Raw genomic sequence first — 19,882 nt, 5'->3', positions numbered from 1 at the left:
CTAGCATAAAGCAATCTAAACATTATATGGATAAATACAATGCTTTATATGTGAACTCAATCATGGTGATTGTGCGGCGCACAATAAGCACATCTATACTGAGAACGGAATTAAGTGAACGAAGATTTTCCGATGAATGTTTCAGAAGAAGCGAAGTTCGATTATTCGTCGTTCAGTGCGACGTTCGCAGGAGAAAGCCGATGGGATGGATCACGATCAGACACAATTCTAGGGGAGCCGCTGTAATGACCAGACAGAGAAGGAGTAGTCGGATGTACAGATTTTGTCCACACGTAACATTAAAAAGCGACAATGAAGGTGCTTCGAAATTAGCTGCACACCTCTGGCGAACGAGGAATCAATGAAGCCAGCAAATTTTCTGATCTGAACTGCTTGTGTCTCATCGTTCGTGAGATTCAACGATATCCGTTATCGATCGGAGAACAACGGTTCGATAAAAGGCCCTAAAATGAAGATTTAAAATCATCCTTTTACCTTTGCTCTGAGACTTAACTGATATTAAGGTAAGCAAGTGCGGGCCACAGAAATTCGAAAGCTTGCTAAGGCTCACCGCTGAGAAGGAAAGACGCAACATCATACGTTTTCACCCAAGGCAAAGGGTTCCTGCCAATGTCTGTATATGCACAAAAGTAGATGTTAAAAGCCTAAATATACTAAATAATACCTAACGATGCGTAAGGCCAGCGTTGATGCTTAAGTTCGTTAGATTGACAGAGGGAAAGGTTGCGTCCTGCAATCACCTGCTTTTGCTAGTTTGTAGATTCTATAACAGCCACAATGGTCAATGTTGAGCGGCCCAAAAGCTGTGCGTCAACGGAGAATCTCAGAGTATCTATATGGATCTAGACTAATTAAGCCCATAGACGCTTTGTTGTCACGGACAAGATGGCACGATGACAAAGAACGGAAGATAAGCAAACGAAACGTTGAATTGAATAAGCTTTCTTCGATACAACCTTTGATAAAGTATATAATTACGTTTCATATTGTTCTTTGCATTGGTTGGTATTGATAAAGTGCTTCTCATGACTTGAGACGCTATGTATGACTAATGGTCTTTTCTGATCGGTCGAAGACGAAATTTCGCATGTTTTTAATAACAATATAAGGACGATATTTTACCATGAGTTTTTAGCTCGACGTCCACCGAAGTCGACCGCTATCAAAATGTCGGGGCTGACCATTCGGGCGGAACATGCCTGAGGTGTATATACATGAACATGTAATGTACATTGTAATTCTCATGTAAATAAATATACGAATTTGTATTTAATAGCTCGGCGATCAACTTGTGAACGTTTTTACTATACAGTATGTTAAACATCTGATTAAACTGCTTTTGGTATAGCTTACTTCATTCTAGTTAGGTAATCTCATCAGGGGCAAGTAAGTCACGATCTTTCATATGAACTTTCTCACAATCAGTTACCTTGTAGCTTCAGACTGCATGACACATTCCTGATAAATTATACTTTTATAGGCCAGAAAATTAAGCAAACATGAAGCATCCTGTGACTACTTTCATTAACCTTTGATGGCGCAAATCAATGCGCTAAACAGGAATCTAAAAATAGGTATTTGATGCTGTTTATTATTATTAAATCCTTCAAAATGTTTTTATCATTCTACCAGTGAAGTTTTTTTCTAAGACGGCTTGCGTACGGTATGTTAATTTAAACGAACAAACAAAGTTAAACAAAGCATTAAACATTAATATGGAACGCTATCGCCTCATAGCGTTCGTCGGCAGACCAAGTTCTGATAATTATAATAGTAATAATAAATGCAAATAATTACAAATTGGTGGCTTTCTGTCACTCACTCGAATAACCTACGATGACTATTCGAGGATTTTATATGGAAATCCTCATTCTTTTCGTTTGCTATCTCTTCAGGCGATTTTATCGTCGTGCGCGTTACGAACAATTCATTTTCCAGTTTTTACATCTTGTCCTTCATAGTCCCTTCGTCGACCTAACAGCCACAATTGGCCAACGCAAAATCGCCCCGCTGATCCGCCACCTATCGCCTTGCCTATGACCAGCTGATACTTAGTGCACTGCTATAATTCAACCAGCACCATTTTGTTGAAGTAATTATTGTTATTGACTAGGGCACAGATGATGAGATAATACTAAAAAAAGCATGGTTTTCAGTGTCGATCCTTGCGGTGTCCACCCTTCATGTTATTGCTTAGCTATTTCAGCGAACGACTCCTGTTTCGATTCTCATAGCTGACGTCATCAATGCATAAACAGAGTAAAGTTGAAGCTTCGAACCTCATTTGGTATATAGCGTTAGGTGCTCGTTAATACTTTGTTACATTCAGTAGAAGGAGACAATTCGTCCAGAGCGACAGGTTCGACTGGATAGGGCATCTGTTTATAGTGAATTAGCGGAACCGATACGGCTTGTACCGCCTTATGACTTCTAGCCATAACCATTCTCGATATTCAGGCTGCTTGCGCTCGAACATCTATGCAGTAGCGAAATAGATGCGCGTATATCAGATGCCCGTCATGAAATAGTTAGTTAGCAGGAAACGGGGAGGCCAACTAGGGACTCAAGTCGGTCTATAGCGTTTCTTTTACGTTCAGCTGCAGCTACAAAAGTTTTCATAATAATACGAAGGATATATCAGGACATGATACGCAGCTTTTGGCACAGTTTGTCAACGTCCTGTTAGCTGGTTTCCGTACGTTAAGCGTTGAAGCTTTCCTGCTTTTTCTTGTCGTTCCGCCATCGCCGCTGTGCGTAGCTTGCCTGACGCCGGGCAGCAATTTTCTATTTCTTTACGTTTTCCACTACTTCAATTTCAACCAGTGCTTATTTCGATTATAGCCGATTATTGAAGTACTTGTCAATTATCATGGTCGTTGTTATTGTTGTTGTTGTTGTTGTTGCTGCTGCTACTGCTGCTGCTGCTGTTACTACGATCGCCGCTTATCTTGTTAATTCTTTAGCGATGCTCGATCTATCTCTCAGAAACGGACGATTTCACCTTGTCTTCATTTCTTGCGCCGGGATCGTCCAGTAACGAGAACATCACTTCTCCCATGTATACATGTTATATGCGGGACATCTAGGGATAGGCAATTTCAGCTGAAGGAGAGCATGTCATTGCCCTTTCAATCGTCGTCATTGCTGACGCTGCTGTTATTGTCACTTCTACATGGCTACAAACGATGCGATAGATTGTATGGGTAATAGGCACACATCAACAAACGTTAACGTGATCTGTATCTATCTTCTATCCAAGCCGACTGGACTGTCAACTAAGCAGATGCTACTTTCCTCTCATCGCTTCCTACTTTCAGTCGTTCCAATTTTCGTTGTTGTAGGCGTAGGCGTAGGCGTTGTTTTGGCGCAGACATTGAAAAGCGCCATGATATGGCCGTGACTCGTCTCTTTTAGTTGTCGTTTACTAATGCCTGGCACACTACCCACCTCGACGGCACGCGCCTACAACGTAATAGTGTTTGCTCGGATTCTCAGCCCCCATAAACATTTGCTACTAGTTTGTAAGCAATAGTCTCTTCTTCTCCCTTTTTGCTGCGCTTTTCGACGAGCGAGGTAAATCTACATAAAAGGATGGGCCGGTGACTCGTTCATATCGAGCAATCGAGCGGCGAGTATTTTCAAAAAAAAAAAGCACCAGAGCGGATAAACAGGCGCTAGATGGACAGAACGGTAGGACCAGGATGCATGGACAGAGGTGGCTGTATACGCCGACTATAAGATAATGTTCGTGAACAATAATTGTACGCTGTGTGTGCGTCTTGCAGATTGTGTGTTTCGAGTGCAGCAGATGTGCGTACGACATGTGTCTGAAGCGCGGATGGGCGATAACTTTTTTTTTTTTACTGGCCTTGTTTGCACCCTGCACATTCGTGTCTCGCGTACCCCAACGAAGGGAGTGGAATCGGAAGTCACTTCCATACAGTTTTGAAAAAGGAAAATTGCCTCGCGCGCAGGACCTGAAGTTAGATTGGGCAGAAAAGGCAAAGCATTTTCATATAGTGGGCTACGTGAAACAACCAATGGTCGCGTAACTACGTCATTTTTACTGCTAAGTTTCAAGTAGTATTCGGTAAACGTTCCAAGCTACGGAATAAACGTGTTTCGTACAAATAACTAATGTATAAATTATGTAATCGCATAAAGAATACGATGCCTTCTCGGCGCCTAGGCCGCCTTGCCTAGCTAAATTTCCGACCGGGAAAACTGTAGGTTTAAGAATCAAGCATATATTGCACTACGCTTATAGTTAAGAGCATATTGATGTACGACAATAATCATAGGGCAGACATGCCCACAGATATTATGAGGGCATATTACTTCATATTGGCCGCTGCGCTTACTTAATAATCATGTTGAACATTTGTACTTGTGCTGGACTACTCGGCATGTGTTTGAACTGATATGGTCACCTCTTACAGAAGTAGGCATTTTTTTTTGGAAATAATGGCTAGTATATACACAGAGTTATGTTATTAAATATGTTTACAAATGGCGATAATTAAGACAGATTACGATAATCCTCGTAATATGCAGCCTGTTCTTAACCTATCACGTGACCTATGTCGTTCCGTGGCGTTATTTGCGAATCAACTGCCAAATTTCAGATGGTTTTCGTGTACAGCCAAAAAATACTCAGGAGTAATGCCATTTATCAGCTAATATAGGTTGTCTTATCTACTAAACATTGCAATCGATGAAAAAAGTTGGGGTCAGGTCTGTGTCATAGACCATTCAAAGATCTAGCCCTTGAGATCAAATTCGACATTAAGCATATGAAGATCTTTTTCGTCTAAATTTCAATGGTCATATGGCTGACAGGATTCGCTCTCCTGCTCTCTCTCTCTCTCTCTCTCTCACATATATTATTACATGTCTAATGGCAGTTTTGAATAATGGATATTTCTTAAATCAATTCCCAAACGCAGTCTAATCGTTTAATTAAAAACTCTGCTACTGCTTATAGCAAATCCAAGCTCTTGACTAGGCCAGCAGGGCCTATGGACAGCCAGTATCAACTAGGTTTTATTTATTAAAAAATTATTTTAATCCTTCAACGTCCGGCTTTTTCAAACGCTTCCGTAGCTACGCGTAGCGGAGAGCACATCTATGCCCCTGATGGTGCCCTGTTCTGGGTACAAAATCATAGCAAACCGTCGAAGTTGGAATGGGCCCAGGAACAAATAAAGGGCCTAAACCGAATACATATGTATATACAGCCGTTAGCTTTATAGGTTGATGCGAGCAGTTCGTTTACTCGTTCGAGCGATAATAACTTGTGGTGATTGGGACGCCGACGATGGTGGCCTATAAAGAGCTATTACATTTTAGAAGACACTTCAGTTAATTCTTGTTCTTCAAATAACTAGTGCGGATATTACTTGTATAATCGAACAACAACGGTAGTTCTATGAGCGATAAAAAAGACGATAGCCAATTGAATTGGTGTCGACCCTGTACACCATCTGTTGGGCCGGATTTGTTTGATCGGAGGGTTTTGATTTGAATTTTGTGATAAGCTATACTTATTTTACCGCGTGAGTTTCAGAGTCAGTTGAAATCAGAACAAATTGAAAGAAATACATCGAGCTACTCGTTACAAGTACATATGTTTGGTACATTTGCATTAGGCTAACCGGCTATTCAAAGGCGCTATGTTTTGTCCTCTCCGATTTGACACTTAAAGTTTGCTCATTGCCACGTTTGTATGTTGTTCTATTTAGTATAAAACTATGGTATATTTGTAATATCCGGTTATATCTACCGGAGCACCTTCCGACTAGATTTCTGAAAACGGGTCCAAATAACCAAGCTAACATGAGCACAAAAAAAACGCTTCTGAAACGGCTTACGATTTTCAGTATTTACAATTACCTACAAAAAATAATATGTATGTAAGAAGTACAGTTATTTCTATAAGAACAAACAAAAATTATACCTTTGAAGCTTTGGAAAGCAGGTTTTTACTATACAAATTTTGTAGTGTTTTTTCAGTTTTACTACGTATGTGTAGCAGTCATCACTGCTTAGCTTTTTTTAAATAGCCCAAGAATACTCGCGTCTCGGCTGTACTATCGAACTGCAAAGTATATAAGTATATGATCAAAAGGCCAGAAACCTCAGTATTATTTAAAAAAATATATCAGACAACTAAACGATTAATACTCTAACAGTTCGAACGTTAAACCTTTCGCAAGCCGATGATTCCAATGATAAACAAGACTATTATAGAGGATTTCTAAATAAAACAGGGCTGAGGCAAAAAAAAGAGAAAAGCAGGGCGTTCTGTGTTATAACGTGCGTGATACAATCGTGGCAATCGTAAGTACTATTAATGGCATAAGAAGAAAAGTAATGAATGAAAATACAAAAATGCTTGTGTTTAAGATGTGTGTATACACGTTTACAAAACAGCTCGAATTAGTCGGTACCTTGACTAAAGAACGACTGTCGTTTTTATCAACAGAGCGTAAACTGAACGTATTATTGTGGCGTGGCAAATAAATGGGTGTTTTTATGAAGTCTATTTGACTTGGCAGTGGGTTTTTCTCGAAGGGTTGTGTCGACCAGTAGGACTCTAGAGCTGCAAGGGTGTCTAATGCAATTGAAGGAATGAGCAGAGACACTTCTATACCTAATTAGCCAACGAGACGATAATTTTTAGTATCATGCATGCGGACGAATAGTGAACAATGTTCCGCTTTGCAATGTTCAACAATCTGCAGTATTTTGTAGTTAAGTAAGTTAGAAACAAACGAAACGTAATTTAAGAGAAAGTTTTAAATCCAAGTCATAACAAATGCTTAAGATATTCAAATGCTTGAAAGCACTGATGAACGTTTCTAGTGTGTGAGTATTTTTTTTTTTGTTCGTTAAAGGACAAACGTATGTAAGTGTGAATATCCTCTTTGGGTCGACTCTGATATTTACTGCCTATCGCAGCCGATCTTCGTTGTCCTATCGATCATCAAGCTCTAAAACTAAGATCGGAGAATGTGCCACGTCGGTATGTAATTACTTGTGTTTAGTAAAAGAGATAGCCGAGTGTTCGTCTACGGTACAACAGTGTGGTGACATTTCCTGCACGGTTTGGATGGTTGGCATTTGGTAGAGGTGCTGGGGCGGCGATATTATAACGCGATATATAAGTCTTTTCAAATGACGACGCCACCTGCAATCTTAGATTCCAGCACTTGTGCCCAATAGAAGAGCAGCGCGCTCCCTTTGTTTCTAGACTTCTTACGTAACAATTATCATCTCTCCTTGATGACACGTAGATGGTAACAATAGGGGCATTACGGCATTAGCATATACCTTTTTCCATTTCTTTTCATTATTTTTCTGTACGGTTTCTCAAACCTTAATCGCAGAAAATCCTATCATTATCTCACTGGCAACTTCTGTGGGAGCCCGAGTAATCTAGCCAGCTTTAGCTTCCCATAGAGAATCAGTGGAAACTTGCGGACTGATAACAGCGCGAGTAAACAGCGTCGCTTGACCGGCTTAGTAGGGTTGCGTCCGTATTTTTCCAACAATCTCAACTGACAGAGTAGACTGCTTCGAATAGTCGGATTCGAGACGAGCTCTGCATGTGTATATATACGCGGTAAAGACACGCATTTCTACCTTTGCGACTATCTCTCTCTATTATAAGGGTAGGAGATACGATGCTAGTGGTAGCTATAGGTTGTGGTTCTTTTAGATACAGAAGTGATTAAACCGAGATGATGAACTATAGCTATACTTTTCTATTCTTGATTGGATACGCGTGACAGCAGAAGTACCTAATTTAGGGAATTACGAAGCTGATTGAATGAATGATGGGTTTCATGCTCAACAAAGCAAATTTCTCGCAGTGCATGCATTTCATGGATCGCATTGATAAAGGCTTCTGTGACTGTTACTACTTCGAGGCGTAAGACCCATCCAAAGACTGCGGCCCAAATAAATCCTACGCAATTGAGATAAATCTAGGTTTTGGTCAAAAGGTTCGTTTAGTGCGTCGTTTAGGTGACTCGATCGTCAAACTGAAAAAGCCGACAATCGATAGCTAGAGCCCCATATGCGTGTTTCTTTTGTTGTGATCCAACTAAAGTTGTGGTTAGGAAAGCGAATAAAAACAGTTGGTCAGGTTTTCCACTAACAGATACGCATGTAGCTTGGTCGGTCAAGGCTTTAAATGTTGTTTATTTAAACACTTTGTGTGTAGAGCTTACAATTGGCGTTACTTCACTTACTGCGGAAACCCTACGAATAAATTAATTACCTAATGATTCTTCCATAGACGTTTTAAAAGCAATTAAAGCCCTCAAATTGCATTTATCTCGAAATGCACGTTAAGAAATCTCTAGGTTTGAATGAGTAATTACTTATAATTTGAATTTTTTAAATCATTTATTATACTCTCATGAAATAAACAGAAACTAATCTCAACCCCAAACCTTTCTCAGATACAGGCGTACATATATAGACTGCTGGTCTTCTACACGTACATGAACTAGCCGAGGCCGTCGCAAGAACGCGCATAAATATCTAAAAAAGGTTATCATCTCTCGTGTTTCTCTGATAGTGTTCTATCCTAATGTATTCCAGATAATATTTTCCAAAAGTTGAACAAAAAAAAGTTGAGGATCTGGAGACTTGCGTTTCATTTTTCACAGTTCTAGACAAAGCCCGTTCACCGAACGAGGCGCGAACGCGAAATTAACACGACGTTCGTCGACGACGCTCCACGTGCAGGGGGTGTATTTTTAGCGTCGAAATAGATGAACAATATGCAAACATTATCAAATCCAGTTCGATAAAACACAACAGAACCGTAGAAGAAACCAACTTTCTTTTTCAAAATACTCTATACGATTCATAATTATATTATAAAGAGATAGTTAAAAAAATTGTATCGTTAGAACTAATAATAATTAGACTAGGGCCTATATTATTCATTCACATATGGTAAATATATTATACCTATTAGGACGCACGATCTTGTTGGGTCCGAATGCTTTGAGTAAGACAACGAATTGCATAGACATAATATTATTTATCATATATCATTTTCGTTCCAACCGCGGAAGCCATCTTAAGGGCCCCGCTTAAAGCGTTTCTAATCAGCTCGAACCTTTTCTCGAAAGCGATCTTTTCCGAACAAATTTTCTTTCATCACGTATTATGTAAGTTTGCGTAAAAATTTTTCAACATTAAAGTTACCTCAGTTATCATATACGTGCAAATGTGCAATGCAAATTTTTGGGCTGTATAATAACGAGAACAAAGCAGCAATGAGCAAGTCAAATGGCAGATACCGCCGGACGTAATACTCCTGACATGGGGATAAATGGCTGGACGTTTTATGATATATCTATCTTAATTAGTGAACGTCTTCTGAATTACGCATTGAATATATTTATTATCTTAATTTATATTACGAAGTACGTTTGGTCTATCTTGCTGTATATGTAGCATCTCTAGGGGGGACTCGAATCAATGTGATCGAAGTTCTACGTGCAAAAACAATCACCCACAATTCAGCGATGGGGCATTATTGAGCGGTAAAAAATGCTTGCATAGCTTCTTTTTTTCTTTAACTATATATATATATAAATTATCTGATAAGCGTTAACAGTACATATAATGATTTACTTCGAATAATGATTGTTACAGAGTACGTATAGAATGTTGGGGTACTCGTCACTGTTACAATCGATCTGTACCAAAATGTGCTTTTGTCTGACAGTTTCTTGATAAATTCACTGCCATCTTAATAGCGTGCTTAGTTTAACCACTGTGACAAGTGTCACCGGCAAGATTGACTGCGACTAGTCTACCTCTAGTCGCAGTCAATCTCCCTTATGAAAATTCGTGCACAACATTAGTAATGGGCAATCCGCAGATATCCGGGAATAATTTGATGTTTAGCTAGAGGTTCAATGCCTCACTAAACAGGTCTAAGTTGTAATACAAACCACCTTTAATTACGTTATCCTAAAAATTTCCTAGTTATTTTTTACTATATTCATTCCAACGACTAGAATGTAGCGGTTCATAGAAATTCATCAAGAAGCAACTATACGAAAGATACTTACTTATTGAACAACAGAAAAACTGCTGACTTCTGGCTTGGAAACAGTATTTATGTCAGAAGAAAAAGGAGATTTTTTTTTTATTGCAGCTCATATATGCCTCCTTGATGCATCGGGCGCAATTGAAATTTGATGGTTCCTAGTTGTACTTTGTGATTCTCAAGCTGTCTAATACTGATAACGTCAGCGAAGTGGCACTTGGCGCAGCTTTCGGTAAAAGCTTACCTTCCGTTAACTATCTGGATTGATTCATTTGGGCTGTTAGCGAAAAGAAGCCTTTGTATGAGAAATAAAAAACAGATGGCCATACACAATCATAAGGTGGTTAGTTTCCTGCGATTCAGAAGTCAATATTTGATGAGCAGTAACCGGACAGAAAGGAAGGTCGATTGAAAAATATCAGACATGCCATCGACGAGGCAGTGAACGACACAATAGAAGCAAAAACGGGGAGCCTGACCAGAGAACTCCAATTGTGGGCTTCCGCTCTCACACACTTTCTCATTAACGGAAGACGATATTATAGGCTCTAGCACATGATTTACGCACAAGTCGTCGAAAATGTGGTTGAAGACAGCGATGGGGTATGATAACAACGTCTCAGCAGGCCAACAGCCTTTTTCAAGATGGACGTCCCGCGTCCAATAAGAATAACTACGACTGACGTTTTTTGCCAGTGACCTATAGCGACTACAGAAATGTCCATAAAGCACAACTACCAGAATGATTCATCTTTCCACAGCAGTCCTGGAAGCTGGGACTATGGCGTAGAACGTACCAAGACTGTCGCATGAGGAGTACGAAAAGCGATATATATATAATGTATTGTTACGTTCAGGGATTTTTTACTATCACTTAATACCAAATGGATTTCTTCGATATAGTCGAATGGAAGTGTTGCTTAAAAATAATTCTTATTCTTAACTTAGGCTAAATATTTCTTCATTGTTAATCGTAAAATTACTTCATTCGAACGAAGCTATCGCCGCTGCCCATTTTGCCGATACTGTGACGGTATTATGCTTTGTTCGCGGCGCCGTGCTGATGACATGATTCAGGTTCTTGGAAGCGTAAGGTTATACGCCATAGTCGAATGCCTGTCTGACGTACTGGTTGGCCTAGCAAACAATATAACTAGCCGCTTCTGAAAAAGACAACTTATTTATCGAGCTACTGCTTAGCTATCTACCCATACATCGTGCCTGGGGGTACGATGTATGGGTAGATAGCCATGGTGTGCCCTGCGTTGGAAGGCATCTCTTAGCCTAACGAGCTTCCGTCATTAGCTCGAACGCAGATTTTACAAAACGCACAAATAGTCTACATATCTATAATTAATTGTCGCTTATAAATAATAGGCTTATAATTGATTAACTTGCCAAGCTGCCACGTGCTGTCAAAATGAAAATATGAAAACTAGCAATAGGAGCTACCATATTCCTTTCCTCCTGAAGTATATCCATAAACTGTCGTTACACTATCAGCATAACACTGAATTGCTGATACAAAAACCAACTCGACATACTGGTAATTTAATCAAATTTAATCATTTATTTTTTACCGAACTGTTGCAATTAAAACGGAGCTTGCTTTTATCGAGTCTTACTTATCAAACGCCAGTCCATTTGGTAAAGCAAAGAGGAAAAAACTATTATCTAGACACATGTACCCCCTTCCTTTACGGGCCACGCTTCCGTAACCACTTAGTTACGTAACTGTGTAATAAGTTTAACTGGCTGTCCGGATGACGATGATTATGCGAACGGTAAACGAGATCGAATAGAGAAATCTTGCAAAGTGTTAGGCCGTTAGGGGTTATAATAGAACAGAATCCCTTCAAATTTTACAGAGGGGCCTCACTTGTGGAAGACAAAAAACGGGAATCTTGTTAATTAGACGTTTTACTATGGTCCTATATAGTACAGCACGGTAAGACTGTCGTAAGAGAGAGGACTCATTGTCTGCACAATGTCGTTACAGCATTGTCAAGCGCCAAAACATTCGGTATGTGTGTGTGTGTGTGGGCGCAACGAGAATCTCCGTGTTTCCTTTTGTGTGTACGTGTCCAATAGAATATCTCGCTTCTTCTACGAATAGATTTGTTTGCTATTGCTTAATTCCCCGTATATAGGGTATGTGTCTATCGTATTTATGGCATACTGGCTATCCAGCAGCAGAAAGTTCGATTTGTCTAGGGGGGCAGGAAGGTAGGTAAAATACTGGGAAGAACATCAGCATTTGCCGACGAGCTGACTGCAACCGCTCACTGCCGTGTTTGCTGTGCATGTTTGTTCCAATAACAGAAGACGATAACAAAAAAATGAGCGCAATCTCCTCGATTAATTTGATTAAGCTAAACAGAAACGGCCGGCGACCCTGCATTTGATTGGATTCGTTTGTGTAATTAGTTGTTATTGTTATCTGTCAGTGCTTGGGAAGAGTAGGTACTCGTAACTATCTGGGCGCAATTGTGTCAGTCGTAAATATAGTTTAAATATATTTGTGGCTAACAGCAATACCGAACCTAAGACCCTAAACGTTTGGTACGAACCACATATTTATCATGGCCTGATTGAAGTATGACACTCCCGAATAGACAGAAACGCTACAGATATTCAGAAATATGTTTACACTTTTGCACTCCGTATCTCATCGCAGCTTTTTCCGTTATCGCAGTCGAAACGGCCGAAACGGTTCTGTCATTACGTTCACAATGTATGCTTTTCAATTCAAGAAGAACGTGAATAAAGTATGACCTGATTCGATCAAGGCAGGTACCGAAGGATCAAGCCGTAGACGAAATTGAACTTGATTTGTTTTCTAGGCCAAATCATATGATGGCCGTGCTTTCAATAACGATCTATAGCTTGAAAGAATATTTTTAGCTTCGTTCGATTTCGGACTTGTTCACCCGCACCGATACGTGCCGGCGCGTACGGTCCAGTAATACGTAACTCTTTACGCGATGACACCCACCGCTTATCTAATATGTCAGAGTTTTTTTTCTACCAAAAAGGTAATGGTTTGACAACATACCTTAAACGAGCTACCATCAGTCGCGCTAGTGATAAAACCAAATCTGTCTGTTGATTTATGTACGTCGTGCAGCCGAGTTAAATATCGCATACATCTAAATCTGTGCTATTGAAATTCGAGTGACCCGATCACGCAGGTCAGACGCCTTAATGAATATGAAGTCTTTCTTTTTACTTCTCTACATTCCGTTTTAATATTCCGCAACCGTCCGCTTTCTGCAATTGAAAAATAAATGTGTAATTTTTGTACCGAAGATGCTTTTGCGACTTGAGATGTCTGAAGCTACATGAAGTACAACGTTCGCAGTCATTTAGATCGATGAAACAAAGACTATTCTCTTCACTCATCAGACAAAATTGTTTAGGTTTCCCATTGAACAAAATCAATAGAAACAACAAACATAATCAGTATAAACAAATTACGTTGTCACACATGAGTGCGATAATGATTTTTCTGCTGAAGCATAAACGCAAGCAATCCTCATACTTTGTCTGGTCATCATTGATATTACATCAAACACACAATTTTCTCTCCTATGCGATGGGCCGGAATCTACCGAAAACGTGCAGATATGCATCCATTAATAAATCGAAACATCCATCAGTAGCCTAATATTTTTGTGAGCGCACAGATTGGCTCATTGCCACAGGGCTTAGCTAATGCTCACCTCATCGAACCTTGCTGGTGGTACCATCAACCGGGATAGCCGGTCGTCATGTTTCTGCTGCGAAATTTCAAAACACGTCTGCAATAATGATCCGCTATTAGCGGACACTACGGCGGTCTGGTCGAGTAAGGTTATCTAGACAAACAATACGACTCGACGGTGTACAGTAGCAGATGGCGGCCGATGAATATTTGAATAATGAGCGGGTCAGAGCTATTCTACTTGACAGAAAATCATGCTACCGATACGTTGACGACGAGTGCTACGCGGGTCTGTTCGGCTATTGGGGTTTCTGTGCGATTGACCCCACCATAACGCCATCGCAGCACTATAACAGCGTGAAATGAGAATCGTAGCGTTGGTACAGCGCAACACATAGGACTTTCGCTGCTACGCGTACTGCTCTTCGAGTGGCCATGCTGTCGTTAACGCCAATGTTATACTGCGTAGAGGCAGACACTTCTGATTCAGGACAGAAAGCGCTTCGAACAGCGTCGCATCTGCGCCGGTCAGCAAATAACACTGAACATTGCTGAGCCTGAGTTGCGTGGAGGGAGTTGTTACTTGTTGGATGTATACAGATCGATCTTCGTTGCATAATTTCACGTGTACGTACGTACAGCTCTAGACGATTAGTATTATAGCGAATGTATAGAGATATCAGTTGGGCTCTTTTGATAAGCTTCTCACAGCTTAGCGTCAACACAACAGTCTTCTCTAAAGGCGGACATGATGAAAGCTCTGCCTAAAACGCAACAGCATCAGATCATCTGCTTCAAATCATAGTACCTAAAACTGATATTTATTAAACATATGACCTCGTTTCCATTAGCTGGCCTGCTCGAGCTGTTCTTAGTGTCAGGTGTTTTTCGTTACGGTGGAACTGCCTGTAATCGCGCTTTCCGTTTCTAAGTCGATCGATCATATTGGCTATTATTTAGGTTCCGAAGGCTGACGCGTTTAATAAGAACCATTCCTCTCGTGAAAGTAGTTCTATAAATGATAATCTATAATGAAAGTAGCGGCCAATCACTAATTCTGTTCAGTGGTATAACTAATTTGGTAATTTATCTTATGCAAGTGTAGCAGGTAGATGCCGATGTTGCTGCTTCCGAATTCACTTTCGATGAAAATAGGAAATTAATCGAAAGGATCTGTATCTATCGATCTGTGACGAGATCCTTGCCATCTTCAACCCTTTTACCTGGCATCGTGACGGAATCACCACAGGCGTACACCGACATCACACGCAGCAACCTAAATTGCGCTTTTCCGCAACGAAACGCCCATTTCTGCAGTTTAGCGGTGATTGTTGTACAACAGAGACAAATCGTGAGCGATCTGCGGACGATGGGCAACAGACGGCATTAGGCGCAGCTGTTAAAGGGCAGACGATGATATCCATCATCATTATTACCATCGGCAGGAAAAAATGGTGACTATAAATCGGGAGCGTCCGGAAACTTTTCGTCTGAATAAGAAATGGTGTAGGAGGAATGGGTAAGCTGCTGTGTCGATGCTAGTCGATTTTGCTGTAAGTGGTCTTCAGGCCGCATGTGAACGGGCCTATACTTTTCATGACGAGCAGTCACGGTTGGGTCTTCTGATCGCTATTTCATTACCTCCAAGTACAGTATGAGCACAGTGCGTATAGAGATAGCACTTAGTGGGTGCATAGGGTTATGACGTGCACAGCTACACCAGTTAATACTTGTAGACGCAGCTTATATTAATATAAGCATGGGACCGTGACGAGTGAGAGATATATCATATTCTAGAGGATACATTCGAGGGAACGTTTTTCGGGTCAATAATCTGTTACGAGATGGACCTAGTATTACAGCAAGGATAGTTTTGTCGATTGTGATTGACATTTACGAAGTCAATCTTGCCAAACAAAATTCTATTTACAGCTGGTTAAAAGTCATATGAAACTTTGTGACAAGGCTCATTACAATAAAAACACACTTTTTGCCTTTATAAATATGCCGTGAAGTTTTCGGACTTACACTCCAATATAACGAAGCGCTCAAATTGTACGTAATGGACATTTGTCCATTTTAGAACCCTTCCATCCCACTTAGGACATAAGTACTTAAAAAACTACGTTGACTCTAATGATTGCCGAGTATATTATTAGAGGTATGACATCGCATTCATCACGCCTAAACGGCATCGCACGGAAAATAATTTATGCGCAAAAACAGACTTTCTTGTTTATATGCATACGCACACACACACACACACACACACACACACATATATAAACATCCATGCCGATTTATGTTTATTCATTATAACTGTTTACGAAAAAAAGAGTATGTTCAGTACCGATTATACCGATGCCGCCCGCAATTTCGTTCGTAACTGTTGATGGCTCCCCATACACGGAAACGCATACATCTCTATGGTATTGATCCAGTAGCAGAGATGCTCACGATTTGTTACATGAACACGATAGGATAACTAGATACGTACTGAAGATAGACGTATAAAAAAACAAGCAAAAATAGAAACATGAAATAAGCGCCAATGGTGCCCACTTTTTTTTGGATGATAGCGCGAATTTGAAGTATGAGACAGCGGCCGAATAACGAAATCGTCGACGAGCTGACAGAGGAGTTGCATCGCTTCGTCGACGTCTATCTGCATATGAAAACAGGGAGTAAAAAATTGGCCGACGTGGCAACGCTACCTCTGGCCGCCTATGACCCCTTATACCTCTTCATGTTTTCGCTGCTGCTGCTGCTGCTGCTGATTAAAAGCTTTCATGACACTGCCTGTTAGTTGCTCCTAAAGGATGCCCCTGCTCATCTTGAGTCGCAGAAGGTCATAAAACATTGCCCCGCTTTTTTATAAAATATGAATGGCTCATACAGGTGATTGATTCGAATAATTCATATATTGGATATTCTTATCATATTAATGCCTGCACTATATCTAAGCGTGTCTGTGGCAGGGTCCTGGGGTCAACGGCCACAACTGTCTTAGAAAGTCATAGAGGATTACGTTAAGATTATGGGCCTGGCTAGGCTTGCGTACACTTAGTTTTTTCAGCAAAAACAGAAAAACATAACCGACCACTGATTCAAAATGACGCTGTTAGTATGTGATAGGTCGAAACAATTCCGTAGACAGATAATATATTTTCTGTAGTGTAAAAAATCTTTTTGCCTTAATTACCATTTGTTCGTTTTAATTGAATTGGGTTAATAACATCGACTTGTTGTATGCATCTGTAAGCGGGAAACTTCGTTTTGTCCTTGAGCCGTGGCAATAAACAGCATCCTTTTACTAACTTTGTAAACAATCTTACTTACGCCACATACACAAAAGAATACAACACTTAAAGCAAATGTTGAATTTAATAAGCACAAAAACGATCCCAGAGCACGTTCACCCGAAAAGCATTATTCTAGTTAAGCTTTCGAACTATGTGTACCCCAAACAATGCATGAGCTAGGCGTAAGTAAGCGCTGACCAGATCTACAGCCAGTGAATCGTAGGAGGACCCTTTTCTATTCCTTTAATCCTGGCATGATAGGAAGATGGGATATAACAGGAAGCCCATGCAGCTACCGAATATTTAACTTCTGCATATAGAATCTTCAGGTTCTACAGTAACTCGTTGCCCGTTTTTCTATATGTACGTATTACTTGTTAAGTCCTGTCTCAGGCGTCATGCCATTTTGCGTTACGTATACATAATCAGGACGCCTGTTTTAAGCGGACATAAAAACGGTTAGAAATATTTAGCTGTGTGTGTGTCTTTAATGAACAAAATGGCGAAGCCAAGAGCTCGACCTAATTTCGAATGCAAGAAGGTTTCTTATTCTTACCTCTTTGTCGTATCCTTTATTAAGTCAATGTATTTTACGATCATATAAGACTTGCTTCTGGACGAACATGATGTTCGATAAAATGGTTGTTTCTAATGTTTATATAATGTTTGGCCCTTATTCTGCTCTTCTGTCAGTAGCTCTGGCTGATACTCGCTGGTCGCGTCTATTGAATCAACCTTAAAACGATATGTTTTAATGTAGTTATTAAGTTTCTATACGGTTGTCGTTTGTTACGTCAGTATTATGAAAAATATCGGCGGTCGAAGATTTGCTTCATATGTGTATGTACGCTGGTGCGTTTTCCCTCTTTTCCATATGACTAGTGCATTTTATTAACATATTTAATAAAAACATTTGTATTCTTAACGGACTTTGTCGATTGTTTCCAGACGCGTCTGTGAGCGTCGTTTATTGGCACACTGCCCCAGCCATTGCGTAGCCACCATCGTCAACAACTCCCATTATTTTAATGTATGCCGTTTGTCTCACCGCACCACTATGACGTGTGAATGGTAGCTTGTGCTGATAAGTCGTCGTTGATAATGACATTAGTACACGTTTTGGTAGAACGTAAACGTACCGTGCCTTTGTGCTCGGTGTAGTATTTGATTCTACTTGAAACGCTCGTAATTTGCAATACGTTACGACTCGATTGGACGGAACGGCTGGCCTCAGCGTCAAAGGCTAACATCGGTGCGCTACAAATTGTACGTTCGGTCAGTGTCATGTTTGTATTTATGGTGCAAGCTCCAGTCAGATTGAAGTTATCGCATCATATTTATGCTGCTGCACGGGTCAGGGATTATGCAAAAATAAGTTCAAATGAGAAGCGACCGGCGACAGGATCAGCGCAGCTACATAATACGGTTACGATAGCGGCTGAGTCAATACGCAGAGCATCTAGCTCAAGAGGTACGAGTCATCCGTTACAGATTTAGTATGTTCTCAGGCCAATCGAACCAAAGCGGTAACGGGCCAAAAAATGGCCTCTTCCCACTGTATTGTTTAGCAATGCTGCGCTTACTCATCGTTCGCGATCGTTACCTGTGGAGTTGCTACCGCTTCTGCCGATACTACCGGAAACGAAATACTTAATTGAACTTTGACCGGACCACGAGCCGACCAATAGCGTTCAGTCCCGACCGCTACATGTTATTTTGCTCATTGACACATACAAACAAAAAAGGTAGACACAGCTAAATTGGACCCAATCCAAGAGACGCACAGCCGCGAATGTACACACACTGTGTATTTATGTATAGACAGATCTGATTGGTGAACTGCTGGGCCACTGCTATGGAAGGATTGCAGTTGGAACGACAACGAGGATACAGTAATAGAAGGAATTTTTGACGGTAATCGTCCATCGCGTAGCCGTTGCCACTATCGTGCATCGTTTTATTTCTCTCTCATCTGTGCTGTTCGCACGCCATTTGAATAATATCGAAAAAAAACAATCAACATCAGCACTTCAGACGACGTGCGCCGCGCGATCTTCCTACGAGTAGACACACACCTTCAAGCAGTTAAGCGATTACAGTGGCATTGGCAACGTGAATCGTAGCAGAAGTCGATACAAATACTGTTGTTGGTCGAATTATGTCGCCGACGCGGCGTTGCTGCCGAAACTGCGAAGGGTCTGCCATTGGTAAAGGAAAGCTAAGGCATACCGATGCTATCCACGCAGAGGAGATGGCTGATCGGTGCCAAAAGGATGCCTTACTTGGCTGATGCCACACGCGACTTAAACGAGGCATTCACGAGCGAACAAAGGGTTGTCGCCAGCTCTTTGTTTGTTTCCCTAGCAGTCAACGGTCTGACATTAGTTTGTGGCTGTCCGGTCTTACAGCAGCGTGATATGAATATTAGAGAATAATCCACGGCAGGATGCAATAACAATAGCGGCAGCTGTAGCAGGAATCCTCAGTCAATTAGATGACAAGCTCAATAATAAGAATCGACGATCCGACGAAGTTCGTATTGAATTTACACATTATAGATGGTCTTTTGTCATAGCTTCATTAATGGCTTGACTTTTTTCCATAGCAACTCTCTGTACAAAAACAGACGGGTAGGCGGATTTTTAATAGGTGTTCCTTTGCCGTTATACGTTTTCATGTCGTTGCCTGCTGCATTGTCACGATTTCTATGTGATAACATTTGCCAATTGCATTCGTACGATCGTACTTGTGTATAATTTTACATAGAACGTATTAAGG

At 40.6% G+C, this 19,882-nt stretch overlaps 1 protein-coding gene across 5 annotated transcripts in view; it reads left to right on the top strand.

Annotated features, from left to right (window-relative positions):
• The window catches only part of LOC111264588 (uncharacterized), a 76,030-nt gene extending 74,721 nt beyond the window's left edge, over positions 1–1,309 (top strand). For 4 of the 5 annotated variants that reach the window (XM_022840644.2, XM_086970128.1, XM_086970127.1 and 1 more), the window contains one exon: positions 146–1,309. In XM_022840644.2, coding sequence (XP_022696379.1) covers positions 146–232 — 87 coding nt within the window. In that variant the 3' untranslated portion in view covers positions 233–1,309. The remainder of the gene's footprint in view (positions 1–145) is intronic. The other variant, XM_086970126.1, reaches the window with a different exon arrangement.
• The last annotated feature ends 18,573 nt before the right edge of the window (positions 1,310–19,882 follow it).

Source organism: Varroa jacobsoni, unplaced genomic scaffold (assembly GCF_002532875.2).
Source record: "Varroa jacobsoni isolate VJ856 unplaced genomic scaffold, vjacob_1.0 scaffold_878, whole genome shotgun sequence".
In the NCBI taxonomy this organism is placed as follows: domain Eukaryota; kingdom Metazoa; phylum Arthropoda; class Arachnida; order Mesostigmata; family Varroidae; genus Varroa; species Varroa jacobsoni.
The sequence above is the reverse complement of the archived record's forward strand: the minus strand, read 5'-3'. Positions and strand labels throughout refer to the sequence as shown.